At 55.8% G+C, this 20,445-nt stretch overlaps 1 protein-coding gene across 1 annotated transcript in view; it reads right to left on the bottom strand.

Moving 5' to 3' along the window:
* Positions 1 to 15,499: 15,499 nt before the first annotated feature.
* The window catches only part of UVSSA (UV-stimulated scaffold protein A), a 41,891-nt gene continuing 36,945 nt past the window's right edge, over positions 15,500 to 20,445 (bottom strand). Inside the window, exons 10-13 of the mRNA XM_006893595.1 lie at positions 19,519 to 19,702; positions 18,916 to 19,027; positions 16,055 to 16,241; positions 15,500 to 15,593 (exon numbers count right to left, since the gene is read on the bottom strand). Coding sequence (XP_006893657.1) covers positions 15,500 to 15,593; positions 16,055 to 16,241; positions 18,916 to 19,027; positions 19,519 to 19,702 — 577 coding nt within the window. The remainder of the gene's footprint in view (positions 15,594 to 16,054; positions 16,242 to 18,915; positions 19,028 to 19,518; positions 19,703 to 20,445) is intronic.

Raw genomic sequence — 20,445 nt, 5'->3', positions numbered from 1 at the left:
CGGCTTGGTGTGCGCCGCGCAGCTGCCCTTCCTGTCCAGCCCGGCCGTGCTCTCGCCCTTCGTGCTGGGCTCGCAGACCTACGGCGCGCCCGCCTTCTACGCGCCGCACCTCTGAGCGGGCGCAGCGGGTGCTGGCCGGCGGGCAGGGACCAGCGCGCACGGCCGCGGGGCCGCCCCAGGGCCCGAGGACGCCCGCTGCCTGGCTCTTTTCTAAGAGCCGATCATCGAGTTTGTAAATAGCTGGTTGATACAGAAAGTTTTACATTTATAGACAGCTGTGGGGCAGCGCGCCCCGAGCTCTGCGGAACTCCCTGAATCAATAAAGCGCAGGAGGCCGGGTCAGCGTCTCCTGGCTCCGTCTGCAGCCGCCCTGCGCCGCGCGGCCCAGCCTGCCCCGCAGTCATCTGTGCTGCGGCGGTGACCCATCCGAGGCGCCCCCGTAGGGCAAGGCCCGCTCGGTCACTCGCGCCCCTTCGGCTAGCGCTTAGGTCACATTGCCCTCCGGCTTTGGAGAGCGGGGTTGGAGATTCCGTTGGGGCCTTCCTTCCCCTTTTCCCAGTCCCCCAACTCCAGCAGTCCCAGGGAGGAGGTGGGAAGGAAGGTGCGAGAGGAGTGGCCTCCCGAGGCCGGAAAGCTGGGACCCGGGAGCCGCAGCAGAACTCAGACCTGAGGCTGGAAGCGCCTCGCTGCTTCCCGTAGCCCCGGTCTGCACCTTCCCTCGGCCTCCTCTTGCCTGCGACTTGCACCAGCCCACTGGGCGCATCTCCCTACCCCCCGGGAGGAGAGCCCTGCGCCCAGTTTCAGGGAGGAGACTGGAGCTCAGCAGCGGGGTGGGCCCCAATATCATTCCACGCGGGACTTGAAGGCCCGCGCTCTTTTCCGCAAGCCTTTGCCTGTCGTTCCTTGGGTACCCTCTGCCTTCACCTCCGCCACTGAGGGCGCAGCTCTCCGCACACTCGGGAACGGGGCTTGTGAGAGGCCAGGAGGTGACCAAATGGACTCCAACTGGGCAGTGTCCACGTACAAGAGACCAGCTGGACGGAGGGACATGGAGACAACTGCGCGCTTGGGAAACCTTGGCGGAGAAGGGGTAGGGGAAGGGCTCTCGGAGGACCCTGTCCCAGGGTGGTCTATTGTCCTAACCCTGGAGAGCAGTGCTGGGGGCTGAGGGTGGGAGAGGAGGCCCTGCTGAAGGGGTGCAGCCCTGTTCAGTGCTCCCCCTTGTTCAGGGGAGGTGCCTGCTAGCTTGGCCACCGTGGGAAAGGCTAGCCAGGGCTGTGGCTAGTCTGTTAGTCATGGGAGGGGGAGCTGGGCACACACTGGGGGGGGGGACTCTGCTGAGTCCCAGATGGGTTGGAGTCTCCCAATCTGAGGACCCTACTGAGACATTAGGTCCCAGGAAGCTACTCCCACCCACTGTGCTGGCGCTGCGTCCTACTCCTGGGGTCAGCCCAGCACCTGCATGATTCTCTCTTAGAAACACTCACTCCCTGGTGGCCCTGCTCCCCTCCCCCACAGACACACCTAGACATGGTCCCTAGAGAATGGAGTGGGAGGGTGAGTGGGGACAGCCTGGTCTGACACCACAGACATCCAGAATGTGGACAGCTGTCCAGGACAGAGTCCATGGCATCAATGAAATTGCCAGCTGGGTTCCTGGACCACGTGTACCTGCCCAGGGTTCCCAGGTCACTAAGGGGTGCCCAGCCTGGCCTGTGCAAGTAAACGTGCTGAGCACCGCGGAATGTGTGTAGACATCCCCAAGCCTACATTCTTGAGAGGACCCCTCAGTGGGATCTCAGTCATCATTCTGCTTCCCCTGTGTACCCGAACACCAGCCCCAAAGAGCAGTGTGGAGGCTTGGAGATGGAGCCCTGGGACCCATTTCTGGCCCCCTCCCCTCCCCTTCACCCTCCCACTTCATGACCTGCCCCACTGTCCACAGTGTGCCTGGGACGTGTGCATCCATACCCCAGGTCAACCCATCAGTGGGGCGAGTTTGGCAACAGCCAGCCAGTGCAGGGTGGAAGGCTGAGGAGGCCACCTCCCCCCACAGGTCCCCATCACTCTCTAAACTCCAGCCGCTGTGCTGGCCTAGGCCCTCCTGGGCTGGGAGGGAGCACTGCTGCTTGGAGCTTCTTCCAGGCCCTGGTGGTGGCTCACACACTACTGTCACCCTGCTCCAGGTTACACACACACAAAGGCCTAGGTGGTGGTCGGGAAAGGGGGCAGCCCTGCTTTGTCTGGGCACTCAGAGGAAACCCCAGGGTCTGACCAGGTCTAGGCCCTCAGGTTCCCATGCCCTGCCATGCACCTGGGGAGTTTGGGGACACAGACTCCTCCAGATGCCTGGGGGTGGTGGTGGCCTCTGCTTCCTGCCCATTGATGGCATGCTGACCTGCTGGCTCTTAGGCTCCTGGGCTTGGCTCAGGGTCCCTGGGATAAGGGGTAGGGTCTTGGAGAGCAGAAGCAGGCAGGGCTCACCCTTGGTCCCCACGTCTGTGTCAGGGCGCAGAATATTCTGTGACAGCCCTTGAGCCTGCCTCCAGACAAGACGGCCCCCATCCCCATGGCCCTGGGAGTTGCAATGATGCTGTTTTCACAAGTGAAACCATCTGTGGCAGGCGCACTGTCACAAAGCAGGCACTTGGGCCAGGCGCCCTTCACAGGCCTGCTATACCCAGGACAGAGAGAGCTGCCATGCAGGAGGCACTGGCCACACGGTGAAGTCCTCCTGCCCTCACCCCCCCCCCCGTTACTCAGCCTTAGTCCACACACCTGGCATCTAGTTAGGGTTAGGGGTGGCTTTTGGAAGAGAGATCCCTGAGTTAACAGGCTGGGAGAAGATCAGGGGAATAGTTACCAAGCCCTTCTCCCCTTATCATTGTCCTCTTGCATAAGGGAATTCTGGTAACCCCAGTAGTGGGACCTTGACAAAGCCAACTAGGTTCCCACTGCCACCATCCCTGGTGTGTGTGAGAGAGATAGGAGGATATATCTATATAGAGAGAGGGAGGAAGGGAGAGAGAGGGAGGAGGGAGGGGGAGAGGAAGGGGGGGAGAGAGAGAGAACGAACACATGAGTGCAAGATCCTCATGGACCAAAAAGGAAGCCAAGGCTCCAGCCATCACATTCTCCTTCCAGGACACCCTCCGTTTTAATGAGCTTTCCCAGGGCTTAACCCCTGACCACTCACTCCTAACACGGGAGACTGAGAGGGTAGCATCTTAGCCCTAGAAAAAGGTGGAGTGACATTAGCAGCCCCACACCCTTGCAAAGTGCCCTCATGAGTGCCCAAGCTCAGCTGCTCAATCTCAGCCTGCAGACTAATCTTAATCCCAAATCCACGGCCACCGCTCCCAGTAGTCCTGGCCCTCCAAGAATGCATTTTCCCCTTAATCTAACTTCCTGTCTCTGCATTCCCTCCCCATCCCAACCGGGCCATCTGGGTCTGTCTACTTGCCCGACCAGACCACGTACTCCTTCTCTGTCCCTCTTTAGAGGTCAAGTTCTCAAACATCTGTCTACACCAGCTACCCCACTTCCCTGTTCTCTTATTCTCTAAGAACCCCTCACTCCCAGCTCCCCACCACCCATCTTACCTGGGGGCCAAGGGTTTCCCTGGATGACTCCCTCCTGCCCCTTGTCCCAGAAACCCTCCTAGGCTCCCCATCCTCCCTGCCCTGTGCTCCTCCATCCCCAGGCAGATGTCCCAAATCCCTCTCCAACCAGTCTGATTCTACAGTGGCCTCTCAGCAACCCCCCTCCTCATGCCAGGCGGTGCTTCCCAGAGTTCCCTGCTCAGTGAGACACTTTCAAAACCAAGCCCGGAGGCCCTCCCCAGCTCGGCCACAGCGCTCTTCACGTCCAAACCCAAGGAGTAACCTGCAAGTCCATCCAGCATCATTTCCTTCAGCCACCCATCAGGGCCACTCTCCGGAGGCCAGGTTGACCTGTTAACTCTGCTTCCCTCCCACTCCCACCATCCCTCCTCTCACTGGGATCCTCCAGGGCCCCTCCTCACATGCCCAGCTCAGGGGGTGTCTTCTGCCCCAACACAAGGCTACTCCCCCAGTTATCAGGCTCTGAGGCCCCAGGAGCCCTAGCACCGAAGTCCAGTTGTAAAAATGACCAGGTCCTGCTATGGGCTCAGATGGGACCTGGCCCAGCCTCGTGAGGGGATGAGACCTCTGGGGATGGATGAATTGAGTAAAAATTGAAGGGGCAGTGACAGAATTCCTGGAGGACCGGGGATGGTCACGTGTGGGGTGGGAGCCTCCAACCTCCTCCCTCACACATAGACGTGGATCATGGGGGTCTCCTCACTCACCCCTGCCTCCAGACAGCCTCCCCTGGAGGGGTGGCCTCCTTCAGGGGGTGCCTGGAGTTGGGAATCGAGTATGGCTGGGTAGTGCCTCCTACTTCCTGAGCCACTTTCTGGCTAGGTGACAACATTTCAGCCAAGGTGACACAGGCTCCTCACAGGTCACAGGAACTCGCTCAACAGGGTGCACCCTTTCCTCCGTCCTTGTGCGGCCTTGGTGATGGCTGCACCCAGCGGCTGTGCTGGACGGGGAGGGAAGGCAGTCAGAGCACCCTTGTCCATCGCGTCCTCCCCAGCAGCTCCCGCCAGTGCCCTGAACCTGGAGCCCTGTCCAGGCCAGAGCATCTTCATCCATCTCTTGCACCCCAGCAGCTCCCGCCAGTGCCCTGAGCCTGCAGCCCTGGCCAGTGGTGGTGGACGAGCCCTCTGTTAACAGCGTGGCCGTGGCCTCATGCAGTTGTCTTGGATGGGTCCTTCAGAAGTGTGGCCATGACCTTGTCTGGTGGTCTTGACCAAGTTCCTCGCGTCTGAGCTTACACTTGGCCTCTGCTCCTTCTGCCTGGATGCCCCCCTTCACTGGTGCACCTCCACTGACCCCCTCAGCTTCCTCTACCCGGAGAACAGGGCCATGCAAGACTGAGCACGTGTGTGCCCACGGCCTATCCCACAGCAGTGCCCCACACCCAGGCTTGGCCACAGGGTGGGTGAACCCAGCGGAGCCACAGACAGCTTCAGGAGATGCCCGGGGGCAGTGGGAGCCCTGAGATGCTGGAACTTGGCAAGGACAGGTGGCGAAGCTGCAGGTTCTCCCCGAGGTTCTGGCGCTGCCCTGTGCACCCTCCTTGGACCAGTGTAGCTCCTGGCCTGGGTCCTCTGGGGCCCCTTTCCCTGTTACAGGGGTGCCCCTCTTGCCAGAAGGCTCTAGCTTGGAGTCGAGGTGTCCCATGTCCTACTGGCTTCAAACTCTCACCACAGGGCTCTTGTCATCCCAGCATAGTGACAAGACTCGGGCCTCGGAACACGCTGCAATAAGCATGGGGTCAGGACAGGGAGGGACAATGAGGGCATGGAGGGAGGGGCTGCCCTCACCACTGCCTCAGTGACAAGTTTCAGAAGGCCCCTCCTCAGGCTGGAAGAGCCTGAGCCCCCCAACCCCACGGCCACGAGAGACCCGGCATGGCTTCCACCCCTGGTCCTGCCCACCCACTGGCACCAACACACAGAGCACCAAGCTATCTTTTTATTAAAATGTTATAATCAGTAAAAGAGTTGATACAAAGAGCACCAGAGGGCAGATACATCATGAGTTAAATTCACAGCAACGCCCTCTCATCCCACAGACAGAAACATAAAAGGCACATGTGATGCAGAAGCACGTTGGATTACAAAGGTACAGTATTCAGAAGCGTATGACAACCCCCTGTACCTGGGCACACAGGTCAGCAGGACAGGAGGTTCGGGAAGCCAAGCCAACTACGCTGTGAGTCAGCAGTGACCACCGGGAGGTGCCGTCGAGCTGACGACGACCACACAACATATGGCAACACATGCAACACTGGTGGCTTAGTGCCAAGGAAGCTGCACTGCTAGCCCAGAGGCCGGCAGTTCGAATCCATTAGCTGCTCCCCTGAAGAAGGATGGGAAATCTCCTCCCGTGCATTTCACTGCCTCTGAAAACACACTGGAGAGTCAGCTATGAGTTGGTTCCGACTCAAAAGCACACAACAGACCCTGCACATTAATATAAAGCAATTTCAAATCAGAGTGTATGTGTGTGTGTCTGTGTGTGTGTCTGTGTGTGTGTCTGTGTGTGAAATGCACTCAGTAAGAAATGGTGCTAACATCTGAAATGTAAAGGCTGGATTTTTTGGTTTAAATTTTCTATCAAATTAAATGACAAGTAAATCAATAACTTAAATGTAAAAATGAACCCTCCAGAAAGAAGCATGGAAGAATGTTTATATAACACACAGCCGGAAAGCCATTCTAACCAACACAAAACTCAAGACTCCTTGAAAAACTGACAGCGTCAACTACATATAAAAACTCCCACTGGCCCAAGACTGACGCCACGTGTGCAAGGCAGCCCTGCAGAGCTGCTTTCCTTCATAGTGCTTCCCTTCCACACTTGAACACTACATTAACGGAAGAATGAGCAGAGACACAGACACGTTCCGACGAGAGGGGCTCTTAAAAATGTGGTCAATTTTGTTAGGTGCCATCATGCCACACGGATTGCCCCTCAAAGCAACCACACACGCCTGAGAACAGGGGGTACGCAGTGCTGCCACCTCCCCACCTCCACGGCTCTAGCCCTCCCCGCAGCCTGTGTCAATCAAGGCCTCTTCACCAGGGCCCTCTGCTTTACCCCGCCTTCCTCATCCTCATCCCATGCCCCAGGGGCATGAGACACCGTCCCAGCAGGCTTGCTTCTAAAGAGCCTTCTCCACAGAGTCACTGCCACAGCAGCTGGGGACACCCCAGAGAGTGGGCACCAGCAGGTCTGCCTGGCAGGTCCGCTGAAGTGGGGTTTGTGCTCCCTCAGCCGGAGCTGGGAAAAGCCCTGCACCAGGTGCGTCTGTGGAAAGCAGGGACTGTTAACACTGCAGCTGCCTGAGGAGGAAGCCGCATGCTGGTGCATACAAGGGGCCAGAGCACCGAAGAGGATCAGAAAACGGGAGGCGGTGTGTGTGTGTGGGGGGAGGGCTTCAGAAAACAACGTGGTGCAGAACAGCGAACCTGCCTAAGCCGGAGCTGGTGTAAGCCAAGCTCTTTGACCTTGAGGTGCTGCAAAAGGCAGAGGCAGAGTTACAGAGGGCCTGGCTGAGTGCTGAAGGCAAGCCCCCCACACACAGAGCCCTGAGAGAGTGCAAGTTCAAGGTCCTCAAAGAAATCAGTGCCCAGCCACCAGCTGGCCACTGAGCTAACCCACGCTTCAGTGCAGGATGGAGTTACAGCCAGCCAAGCAAAGCCATCAAGCAAACAGCAGCGGCAACAACTGCAGGAAGTCCCGTGCCTAATGGAACTTCAGAATAAACTGTCAGAAGGGCCGTGGCTTAGCGAAAAGAGTTGTGCTGCCAATTCCCAGGCTGTGTGTTCAAGTCCACCAGCTGCTCTATGGGTCAACCTCCTCTGCTCTTTGTGCAACCTCAAAACTCACTGGGGGTCACTGGTGAGTTGGCTGCAACCCGATGGCACTTAGTAACAACAGTAAATCTGAGTGAGCTTCAACAATGGAACTGCTGTGACGCTCAGAGACACATCTTGAGGCAGCCCGAGGAGGGCGCCCACTGCTCTTAGCCCTGGTGCCAACTTAACGGTGCCATTTTTCTTCAATTTCCCCCTAAGATTCCCTTAAAAAAACAACACAAAACAAACCCCTTCTTGTTGTGTGCTGTCAAATCAGATCCGACAGATACCAGAGATCGCCCCTCCTTTTCCAGCTGAGCATCTGGTGGATTTGAACTGCAATTGCAGTGCAGCTTCTTGCCCCTGGGCCACCAGAGCTCCCTCCCCGCGTTGTTCCCCTGTAACTGTGGCTTCAAAGCCCAAGGCTGGTACCAGGGCTGGGGATTCACCAAAGGAAACAATCATAATAAAGTGGGAACAAGAGAGTGCCTGGAAGGAGGTGAAATGCCATCGGCCTCTGAAAGACGAGCGTCAGGCAAGACTGGGAGAATTTTAAAGGAGCGTGTGACAGGCTCTGCCCTGATCAAAGCGACAATTCCCTCCAAGGGACGCATGGCTTAATCACCAAGCCGCAGACGTCGTCGTCACCATCCCCATGCACACTGGATGAGCGGCCGTGCAGTGCACCTGCCTTCGGCGCACAAGCAGCTCAGGGCCTTTGCCACGATCTGAAAGTGGTGGAGTGCAGGTGGCTGTGATGAGGAATTCACGGTGAGGAGGGTTAGCGCATCTGTTTCAAAGTGAGGGTGCACGTACGTAGCCTCAAAGTGCAAAGTGAAGCAGGGAGTGAGGGCCTGTGTGTGTTTAAGTGCTAAAACCGAACAAAAAACAAAGCAAAAGGAAAGCCACCTCCCTGCCATGGAGGCAGAACGGACTGGCAGTGGCCCTCCAGTTCCGGGAGGCTATAAGGTGCAGAGGACTCTGCCCATCCTTCTTCAGAGCGCTGGTGGATTTGAACCGCCAGCCAGGCACTGCCTTTGGGCCAGGGCACCACCCGAGCTGCCTGTGGACATGCTGGAGTGATTTTTCAGAGAATACTGGAAAAATCCAGGAGGGCGGTTATTTGCTAGACTAGGTATTTAATGTAGATGAGATTGGCTTCTGCTGGGAGAGCAGGGGAAATCTGCCTGAAAGGATTTCCATTTCAGAAAAAAGGGATAGAAACCACATCAGAAGATGGGCTTGGAGGTAAAGCATTGGGGATTTCAAGCTGCGGTCCTGGCTGGTAGGTTGCTCCCTAAAGCCTAGGGCCCTTCTCCTCACGGCTGAAGCTTGTCTTCCCATTTCCTGGAAAGCAATGTAAAGGCCGGGGTAACAGGTACCCTGAGGACTGGTCCTGGGTGCATTCTGTGAACGTTAGGCTTGGCCAAGGACAGTCAAGGGTGTCCTCGTGCCTGATAGCTCTGACAGGTGTGCACGCTGGACGATCGCTGCCCCGAGGAGAAGGCTGTCTCTAACCCTCAGCAAGGTGGACCGACACAGGGTGTGTAACGCACCTGGCCACCACGGAGACGGCGAGGATGGCGCGGGGTTCAGATTGTTGTTCACAAGGTCGCTGTGAGTCACTGCGGGCTCAGCAGCACACCTAACGACAACACCGGTCGCTGCGTCGGAGGCACAGCCTCTTTGAGGCCCTGTGCTTACAGCAGCCCTTCTCACAAGCAGGCAACCGGGACGATGTGATGGGCTTAAGGGAGTTCTGGAGGAATGATGACGCCAAACATACTGCTGATTCTCGGGATCAAGTGAAGCAGTCAAGAGTTTCAGCTGACACCAGTGCTGAAGCCGGCGAGCTGTGGCCGGCACTGGCGATCAGCTCAGTTAGGCCTTGGTGAAAACGGGGGTACAGGAGGAAGGAGGCCTGCTCCTGCCGTCCAGCACCGGGCAGGCCGAGGCGAGGCGGCACACAGGTGAGGTGCTTGGCTGGCAGCTGGAACCCACCGCGGCTCCTAAAGAGATGTGGCCCACCACAACAAGTAAAGTAAACCACCCAATTGAAAAATGGGCACAGGATGTGAACAGACACTTCACCAAAGAAGACATTGAGATGGCAAACACATGAAGAAAGGTTCAAAATCCCTAGCTCTAAGAGAGATGCAAATCAAAACAATTATGAGACATCGTCTCACCCCAGTCAGAATAGCAAAATTCAACAGAGCAGCAAACAATAAATGCTGGTGAGGTTGTAGAGAAACTGGAACCCTTATTCACTGTTGGTGGGAGTGTAAAATGGTGCAACCACTGTGGAAGGTGGTGTGGAGCTTTCTCAAAAAGTTGCAAATAGAGATACCATTTGACCCAGCAATTCTACCAGTGGGACTATACCCCGAAGAGACCATAACTGACACCCAAGCAGGTACATGCACACCCCTTTTTATTGCAGCTTTGTTCACAATAGCAAAGAGCCGGAAACAACCTAAGTGCCCATCAACACACAAATAGAGAAGCTGCAGTATATTCACACAATGGAATACTATGCTGCATTGAAAAACAAGGAACTCATGCAATATTATTCAAAATGGGTGACCCTGGAGGACATTATGCTGAGTGAAGTATCTCAGTCACAAAAGGACAAATATTGCATAGGGCCACTGTTGTAAAATGGGACTGACATCAGGGTTGAGGGAAGACAGAGAAGGAGATGAATGATGTATATTGCATTGAAGTATATGAGGGAGAGATCTGTTTAAAAGGGACATATGAATGGATATTCTTGTTATTACAGAAGTCTAGAGTGAAGGCTGCACAGTGGAGTGGATTTGAGGGGAGGGACTGCATAACAATGAAAGAGTTTTTCTTTTCAAGGAGAAGAGTGAATTGGGGCGGAGGGGGTGGGCACGGAGAAAAGTGCAACAATGAAACCCTAAGTCTCTGTAAGTTCAATAAAAAAGAAAGAGAGAGAGAGAGAGAAGTGGTCATCGCCCCATGAAACAGTTCTCCGGACAGTGCTGCAGGGCGGTCCTCGTGGGTCCTGCAGGGCCTTTACAAGTCAGAACTGACTCAGTGGCACAAATGGCGAATCGGGTAACACAGATGAAAGGGACCAACACACGGCTGTGCTGTAAGGAATTTCACTCAATGTACCCTTTGATGGAAGGACTCAAAGCTTCATCTCACATCCGTGGGCACGTTGCTAGGAGTCCTTGGAGAGGGACCTCACGCTTGGAAAGGTGGAGGGTCAGAGAAAGGGAGGAAGACCCTCAACAAGGCAGATGCACACAGTGACGCAGCAAAGGACTCACATGTGACAGGGATGTGAGGGTGGCCAGGAGAGGAGACAGTTTAGATCTGTTGTTCAAAGGGTCGCTAGGAGTCATATTCGATTCAGTGGCTCCTAACGGCAACAATAATAAAATTGGGTTTTGTCTCCGTATCCTGAGATGCTGCCCATGAGCTCTGGGAACCTCCCGCCTAACTGTGGTGCCTCCGTTACCTAGAGTCCAGGCCACGGGAGAGGGTCTGTGCTTGTGGGCTGGGAGCTGGCCAGACCACAGGACTCTCCCAGTCGCCCAGTGACCCCTGACATCAGGAGACACGGTCTACCCTGTCACGGACACGCAGTGAGGGATCAGTCACGCCGGGCTGAGAGAAGCTGGGAGCACCTGCTGGGGGGGTGAGGGGAGGACGGGGGCCCTCGGGGATGCGGGAGTTCTGTGCTGGGCACCCTCCCAGCCTTCGTCTCCTTACGAAGATCTGAATGAGCAACTTTTTGCTGTAACAGCTGCTGGTAGAGTGCCCGCTGTGAATCAGCCCAGCAAACTGTCCAAGCCCAAGGAGAAGGGGGCAGCAGTGACGCTACCTGAGGCTAAAGGGCGGGGTTTGAACCTGGGAGTTGTGCCAATGCCAGCGTCAGGGAGAGGGGGCCTGAGACGGTGCCCACACAGGCAGGGAGTGTCGGAGGAGGTGAAGACAGGACCAATCCAGACCTTCTGGGAGTGGATTCACGCGGACTCCTGCCCACGAAGGGCCAGAACAGAGATCGACGCAGGAGAAATGAGAGGGTCTGACTAGAACTGTACCAAGAGGTTGAATGGGTGATCAAAGCTTTTCCCCAAAAAGCCCACCAGGACCAGGTGGTTTTCACAGGTGAATTCTGTTGTTGTTGTTATGTGCCGTCGAGTCGTTTCCGAATTCTACCAACCATTTAAAGATTTAACAACAATTCTTTTTTTTTTTTTAATTTATTTTATTGTTTTCTGTGTGTGTACCGTCAAATTGGATCTGACTGGTACAGGAGGAGACGGCCCCTCCTTCTCTGGCAGAGCATCTGGTGGAATCGAACCACGTATCTCTGGGATTGCAGTGCAGCTTCTTGCCACTAGGCCTCCAGAGCTCCCCTTAACAACAATTCTTAATAAACTTTCCAAAAATGTGAAGAGGAACATTTTTTTAACTCATCCCATGAGGACAGTATTACTGACACTGAAACCAGAGCTTTCATTGTCTCAAACAGGAAATCAGCAAGACCCCTCCAGACCCGTATCACTGCTGAATGTAAACACAAGATCTCCAATGAATAACGAGCAGATCAATCCAGCAACAGATCAAAATGCAGTCATCAGAAAAACGAGAATTCAGAACTCCTTTTGGACCACGACCTCTGTTGGTAGAGCAGGAGGAAAAGGAGCCCTGAGCCTGAGAAAGGTTGTCTACAGGGACCCCCACAGCACCAGTCTAACGGTGGGAGGTGAATGCTCTCTCCTGGGAGGCAGGAACAAGACATGATGGTCACTCAGCTTGGACCAGAGGAGACAGCCAGGACAGCAGGCAACCACTCAAAGGTTCTAGGTTGCAAAGGAACTGGTCAAACTGTGACACTCTAGACAGGAAATGCAAAGGAATCCGCCAGACACCCCCAGAATTAAACTAAAGCGGGCACAGCAAGGGTGTGGGATACACGATCAACATACACAAGTCTACCGTATTTCTATCCATGTCTAACCATCATCAACAATAAAATTTTAGAAATCCACTTATTATCGAGTTTAAAAAAGACTTGGAAAGAAACTTATCAAAACGAGGGCACCAGCTGTACAATGTAAACTTGAGACAGGGAACTCACTTGGACAGCAGGGGGGACAGGGAAGGGCTTGAAGAGACGGGGTGCCAACAGGCCCCTCTGTTGATGTTGTTGTTGTGTGCTACAGCATCTGAACCCCCTCACGGCTGGTCCTCCAGCTGCTTCTCAGAGGCAGTAACGGCACTGGGGGGACTGCTCACCCTTTTTCTCCCGTGGGGCAGTTGGTGGGTTCTGACTCAAGACCTTTGGGATTGCAGTACAACTTCTTACCACTAGGCTACCAGGGCTCCCTGATCACAGTAAGTAAGTATACAGAACAGAGTGACAGTAATTACATAAAACACAATGTAAAAGATTACATAAAACACAACGTATCTGCACAAAACACAATATATATGAATGAATAAACACAAACCCATATAAAAAATGTAAAAGATCCTATAAAACATGATTTTAAAAACCTCCCATGTTCATGGAATGAAACAAAACTTTGGATCATTACGTTGGCAATGTTCCTCGTACTGATCTAGATTCACTTCAATCCCTCTTAAAACCTCAGACACTTTTTTTGGGAGTCTATTTCGAAACTGATAAATTGATTGCAAAGTTCATATAGAAACTCAAGAAATCTAGAAAATCACCTTGGGGAGGGGAGAGCTGGAGGGGTCACACATCTCGATTCCCAATCGTTATAAAACAGGCGTAATGAAGGTTACGTCACTGAACACAAAGATCTATGCAGACTTTTTAGACTGTAGCATCACAGGCTAAAAATCAGCCACGCACTTAAGGCCAGCAGGTCTGATATTTAAAGTCAAGTGATGTTCAGCAAGGGCTCCAGGGTCACTCTGTGAGAAAGAGGACTCCTCAAGAAATGGTGCTAGTAAGACGGTCCCTCCCTCACACCATATACAAAGACTGACACCGGCAAACGCTAAACCTGTGTAACTCCTAGGGGGAAAACCGAGCAAATTAAAAAACTTCTATGGTGACTCAACGGCACATAACAACAACATGCTTAATAAGGCAATTTCTTATTAATAAATATGTAAATTTGTCTTTTTTAATAGAAGTTAAATAATTTATGAATAAAGATAATAAACAATACATTTTCTTATTCTATATTGTGGGAATGATTCTATATCAACATTATAATTTTATACCATTTTTTAAAAACTAAATTTTAGTGGTTCAAATCCACCAGATGCTCTGCTGGAGAAGGAGGAACAATCTCCTCCTGTACCTGTCAGATCTGATTTGACAGTACACACACACACAAATAATAAAATAAAAAAAAAAACCCCAAAAACCTAAATTTTAACTTTTTTAAAATTTTTTTTTAGCCAACCTTTTATTGATGGATGGAGCTCTGGTGGCCTAGTGCTTAAATAGCTGTGCTGTCAACTCAAAAGTAAGGCGTTCGGATCTACCAGCTGCTCCAAGGGAGAAAGGTGGGCAGTCTCCTGTGCGTTTACAGCCTCTGCAGCCCACTGGAGGGTCGGCTATGCCCTGGTTCCAACCAGATGGCAATGAGTTGAAGGGAGTCAAGATTCCCAAATCCTGTTCCGGTCTAGAGTCCAGATACATAAAGAACTAAAAAACGACAACTGAGGACAATCCGGTCAGAACAGGAAAGGGATGTGAAAACGCCTATTTCCAATGACATAAAAACATCCATTAAAACAAAATTTGTTACACAATTTTGAGAACCACGAAAACAAAGCTTAATGAAGGGACCAAAAATAAAAAAGCCAAGGAACATATGAATAGAAACGATAAAAATATTGCTAATCTTTGGGAAAATATAAGTCTCTTATATAGTGAAAGCTCATCTCATCTCACCGCTGAAGTCATCGGGAGACAGTGACCCGTGTGGAAGCGGAGGCTGGTCGGGAGGGAAGCCTGAACTGCTGCTGTCATGCCACAGCCTCTCAGAACTGCTGCTGTCATGCCACAGCCTCTCAGAAGCCACAGGCTCAGCCCTTCCGCTCAGAGCTACATAACCCGCCAACGGAAGTGTCCTCACACACACGTGTGACGTGCACAGCTGCATTACCAACGGAGAAGCCAAGTGACAGAAACACACATACCAACAATTACGTTTTGTGAGACGCTGAGAACGAGCGAGTCCGCGGGCAGAACACAGACAGTGGCTGCGCACAGCGCGTAGACCCTGATATCACAGCACCGAGTACCCGGCTTTAACCGAAAGGCTGGCACGTGGCATCCAGAGGCTCGGTTCTGACGCACATTCCTGTTGGATGGGTCAGGCTTGGCTCATGGCACCTCCTGGGCTGTGATTCTTCCTGAAGCCAGGGTGTTAAAAATGGTGTAAAAACTGACTGTGGCTATGAAGGCACTGTCACTACGTAAAGACCGCTGCTGTGCATTCAGAAAGGGGGAGTTTACGGGATACAGGAAGTGGGATACAGGCTTCACCTCAATAAATGTGCTATTAGAAGGAAGTGAGGCAGCTCCGTCTTCTGACACGGGACAGCGTCCGAAGCGTTTGTGGAGCTGGGATTGCTGGCACCATCCCCGCAGAGCCCCACGTCTGTGTCGTGTGTTCAATACGGCACTTCTGTGTCAGCATGGGGCCTCACCTCCTGGGAGGAGTATGGGGGTGAAGGGGAGCATCTGACCACAGCATGTGCTGGACACTGAGCTGTGTGTTTAACCCTCTTCAATGACACACCACGGAGCACAGCCTGCAGTGACAGGGCACACGGGGTGTCCGCGGGGCCAGACCTGGAGCCCTGACAGAGGGCCAGTCCACCTGGCCGGAGAGTTCCGGCAACAGGACATTCTATTCAGTCTGCACCCCTAGCCCCGCCTCCTCAGGGTAGGGCACAGAAGATCTCAGATGCCCAACCAGGTTCAGCCTCAAGGTTACAGCCTACACACGCCAGCAGCAGGAAGAAGCGGATGGCCAGAGTGGACCACACCTTGCCCAGAGGCTCAGTCCTTTAATTCAGCGCATAATTAAACTGGTTGGCAAACTTTTCATGCTTCCTCCGGTCCATCTGGTTCATGGCTGTGATGACCCTCCGCATGGAGGCCCTGCGGGGACAGCAAACCGGGCGGTGACAGTCTGTGACAAGCAGCTAACCTGGGCCCCAGACAGTGTCACAGCAGCTGGCCTCCTCTCTCGGCTTGCAGCTGTGTCACTGTGGGCACCAGCAGTGTGTGGCCACCAGGACGAAGGGCTGCTCTCCTCAGAAGCCTCTCCTTCACCCCACTGGAGCTGTCCAGCTCACCAGAAACCAGGACGATGTGGCCAGCTGGGGAGGGTCCCTAACCAGCAACATGTCCACCCCCTCGGGGGTGTCAAGCTCTGAGGCTCGCCGTCCCGTCCATCTGCCTGTAGGGGACACCCTCTCCGAGCCCCGTTCTGTGGGAATCACCTTCCGCCCACCCTGGGACCCAATCTGACTGGCCTGGGAGAGCACCCAGTCTGAGGTGCGGGGGATGTGGGGGGAACTGGGGAGTACTGGGGGGTACAGGGCTCATGGGAGCCTTACTTGTCGAAGACCTTCTTCCCGATGCGCGCCCGCGCCGTGTCGGCCTGCTGCTTCAGATCTGTGAGGTGGGGGTACTTCTTCTTCTTCCCCTTGCCCTTGCCCTTGCCCTTGCCGTCGTACCGGGAAGAGCCCAGGTCCACCTTGGTAGCGGCCTCAACGTCTCTCATAAACTCCGGGTCCTGCCAGTCTGGGAACAAAACAACAAAGGTTCCCAAAAGATGTGGCACTGACCGGCCAGGGACAGCCCCGTGGTCAGGGACAAGTGGTCTGCTCATGGCCGGGCCTGTTCCTGAGTGTGGACACTGTCTACCAGCAGGGGGAGGGCAAGAAGAAGGCACAGTCCATTCCCACGGCCCTGCGTCCCCATGGCCCGGGGAGCCTGGGGAGGCCCGTGTGGGGCTCTGTCCACGTCCACTCTCCTTTCCGCTGGGAAGGGCAGGGTGAGTTCACTGGCAGGTGCCTCTGTCCTGGGGCACCAGGTGGCCATCTAGTCACAAGGGCCCCACAAGGCGTGCAATTTCAAAGACTCAGAGACAACAGAGGCCTTCTGTCCCTCCACATGGACAGCAACTGCCCTTCCCCATAGGTCCAGTGGCGTCTGTCATGGTCACTAGTACAGTGCTGAGACGTGGGGCTTATGGGCAGAGGTGGCATGCTGTGGCCACGGGAGGTGGACGGCAAGAAGCCTGAGGGGCAGTGGGGATAATGGACCTCCTGGCCCTGGATCCTGGCCTGGTTGCCTGAGCCTCCCACCCACAGGGAGGCGGTCATGATGAGAACACCCCTCCTCGAGCCTCGGGGTGGGCAGGGGCAGCCCTGTGCAGGAATACAGGCCGAGGGCTGGCAGCTGGCCTGGGGTCTCTGCTCCCACATCCCGGGAGGCGGCAGGCGGGAGGCCTTGCTGGGCTGGCTGTCCGGTTCAGGCGGGTAGTAATGCTCCAGGCCCATGAGATGGGGGCCGGACGCTCTCCAGTCCATCTGTCTGCGCAGATCCCAGCCCCGGCCCACAGCCGAGCACGCAGGCAGATCCCGGAGCGGGGACGGAGGCAGAGCCCAGACAAACGGATGGCCAGGCCTCCCCGAGTGGATTTTTTTTGAAGTGAAGGACGGTAGGGCCGCACAATTCAGATACAGGAACGATTAATCCAAGATTAAGGAAAACTGTCTAAACAGTTTATCTCCCAGTAATAAGAAGGCGTCACAGTTTAGGAACCCGGTGAATGGAGCAATTGTTTAAACACAAGGAAAAAATGCCGGCACCCAGTAGAGATGGAATGAGCGTCTCAGGAAAATGAAGGGGCAATTTAAAAGCCTTTGAAGAAAATCAATAGATGCCGGGGCCGCGTGGCCTTCCTGGGTGCTGACGGCCGGGCTGCGCGCATTGTCACCGGGGTGAGCTGGGGGAAGAGAATTGCGCTGGGCGAGCATGGGGAGGCGGGGATCAATACTGTCGTTAGTAAAGAGATGCTATTTCACATCTGACTGGCCAGCGGCTGGCCGGCCTGCCGCCCCACACCTGTTTGTTAACAAGTCACTGAGGGCTGCAAAACCAGATACTCTTCAGAGCTGACACAAAAAATGGGCACTTCATTCACTCCGAGCGTGAACCACCAGGGAGGGCCTCGCCCCTCAGATTAACAGGTCAGGCCCTCCCTGCACCATCGTGGCCGGGACTGAAACCAGCGCGCGTCTCCTGTAATCACAGCAGGGACTGCTGATGACAGACAGAGCCAAGAGCGGGGACAGGCCGCTGCCGGACACCCCCCTGTGAGCACGACTGTGCACTGGTGGAGCTGGGGGCCTGCTGCCCGCTATGGGGCACGAAGCTGGGCAGGAACCATCCACCAGCCCCAGAAAAGACAAAGGCCAATGCCCAGACACCACCGGCTGGGTCAGGGGACTGGTTCTTGGGCACACCACCAGCCTGCCACCCCATCCTGCCCTGTAAGGAACCCGCTGCTCCAGGAGCGCACAGGGCCTGTGGCAGCACAGTGTGTCCTCGAGACAGCCAGGGACACCCTGAGATGACACTGTAGGTGGCTGAAGCCCACTAGTGGCCAAGGACCCCAAAAGACTAAGGCGTCTGTGAAGACCTGCCTCTGTCTGTGTCTGCACCCCAAGGCCCTCCTGGGTCTTCCTGGGTCCTCTCCCCAGACACACAGACACGTGTACGGACCATGCATACTCACCCCACCCCTTCCTCCCCAGTCCAGGAATACCTGTACCCTGCTCCCCCTGCCCAGTGCAGGAATACCTATACTTTACACACTCTCTCTCGCAGACAAACACACACAGAGCCCATCTGTCTCACACGCACCTGTTCCCTGCACATGCGCGTGCACACACCCACATCCCCACGCAGCCACACATCTTACTCCAGCCTCCAGAATATCACCCTCTGCTCTCCCCATTCCACGTGACCACAGCGTGCAGGTTGGAGTGGGTGCCCGGACTGGGCCCCCTGCAGGGTGCAGTGCTGCCAATCAACCCACCCCGTTCATCAGAGCAGGCGGGATGTGGTGTGATGAGAAGTGTGCAGGGACATGGCTTCCTGGGAAGGGCACTGGGCACCATTAACCAGCCACGCTCGCCCTGAGCCTGCCAGCTGTTTAATACCAGATGAGGCAGCGCGAGGTGGCAGTGGGCCCTGCAAGAAAAGCCCCAGCGCCCATGAGATGCGGAACCACATTCTTCAAGGCACAAGGGCGGCGGGGTCACGTCAGGAACGGGGTGCTGAGAGTGGGGCGCTGTGTGGCCCAAGGCTGCACAGAGCAGGCACATGTCCATGGAGACCCCCCAGGACCGCATCTGCCCGGCTCACACCACCCTGCACCCCGCCCTCCTCCGGCCTCCACACCTACCTGGGCGCTCGGCCTGCTTCTGCAGCTGCTGCCTCTGCTCGCGTGCTCTGTCATCTGGGTCCAGCGGCTGCCCCCGGTCATCTCGAGGGATAATCTTCCCATGGAAGGGACACTGCCGAGGACAGTAGGGTGGTGGGAGGGCAGCAAACCAGGAGGGACCACGTGCTCTAGTCACCACCCACCACAGCCAGGACCAGGCAGGCGGCAAGGACAGCCTGCAGTGACAGGTACTCTGAGCAGCAGCGGTGTGGGGCAGGCGGGATGGGCACTGCCCCTCAGGGAGCGGGCCCTGCCCAGGGAGGGGGCAGAATGCCCAGGGCAGGGTCAGCAGACAGGGGTACTTCCATGGGGGGGGAGACTGCTCCGCAGCACCGAGGTGGAGGCGGAAGGCGCCGGCTCCTTCCTCCGAGCCGTCCTCCCCTGAGCCGCCCGCCAGCCTCTCCTCCGAGGCCAGGCCTCACCTTGAGCCAGTCCTGGTGATCACAGAGCCGCCCGCCGGCCTGTCCTCTGAGCCGTCCTCCCCTCTGAGCCGCCCCCATTGGCCTGTCCTCCAAGCCGTCCCCTGAGCCAACCACCGGCCACCCCGCCGAGCCCGGGCCTCACCTTGAGCCGGTCCTGGCGCTCACAGAGCCGCCCGTCGGGCCGCAGGGCGCGGCATCGGTGCTGCACCGGCTCGAAGCGTCCCGCGAAGGTGATGTGGCGGCTGCGCAGCATCTCGGAGACGTCCGCATTGTCCACCTCCTCGTCCACCTCGCTGGGCTTCCAGAAGCGATGCTGAGAGTCAGCTCTGGAAGGCCAAGCCAGATCTGCTCGGGACCCTGTGTGTGGACCACCTCGCCCAGCAGAGAGACCCCAGACCCCCACCCAGAGCACCCCGCCCAGCATAGAGGTGAGGGTACAGAGACCCCACACCCACAGAGCACCCCACCCAGCATAGAGGTGAGAGTATAGAGACCCCAGACCCCCACCCAGAGCACCCCGCCCAGCATAGAGGTGAGAGTATAGAGACCCCAGACCCCCACCCAGAGCACCCCGCCCAGCATAGAGGTGAGGGTACAGAGACCCAAGACCCCCACACCCAGAGCACCCCACCCAGCATAGAGGTGAGAGTATAGAGACCCCAGACCCCCACCCAGAGCACCCCACCCAGCATAGAGGTGAGGGTACAGAGACCCCAGACCCACACCCAGAGCACCCCGCCCAGCACAGGGGTGAGGACATGCATCGGGTTGAGAGCACAGTGACCCCAGACTCTGGTCCACAGTGCACACTCTTCCCAGTCACCCAGGGGCCTACACTGGGGCATGGCTAAAGACCCCAGAGCCCCTCCACCGAGGGAAGGGCAAAGGTTGACCCCTGAGATCTCTCAAGGTCACCTGGTCTAATGTACGCTCTGGTCAGCCCAAGTTAAAGTCCTGACAGCAACATGAACTAGGCATGCAGCTGGTAGACAGATTGTCTATGATCTTTTTAACTCGCTCCAGTCAGGGCCCCTCCCACCTGGTCACCCAGCACCCAGTCAGGGCCCCT

This window comes from Elephantulus edwardii, unplaced genomic scaffold (assembly GCF_000299155.1).
Source record: "Elephantulus edwardii isolate Elephantulus edwardi_28Jun2011 unplaced genomic scaffold, EleEdw1.0 scaffold00129, whole genome shotgun sequence".
In the NCBI taxonomy this organism is placed as follows: domain Eukaryota; kingdom Metazoa; phylum Chordata; class Mammalia; order Macroscelidea; family Macroscelididae; genus Elephantulus; species Elephantulus edwardii.
This window is presented reverse-complemented; position numbering and strand designations above follow the sequence as displayed.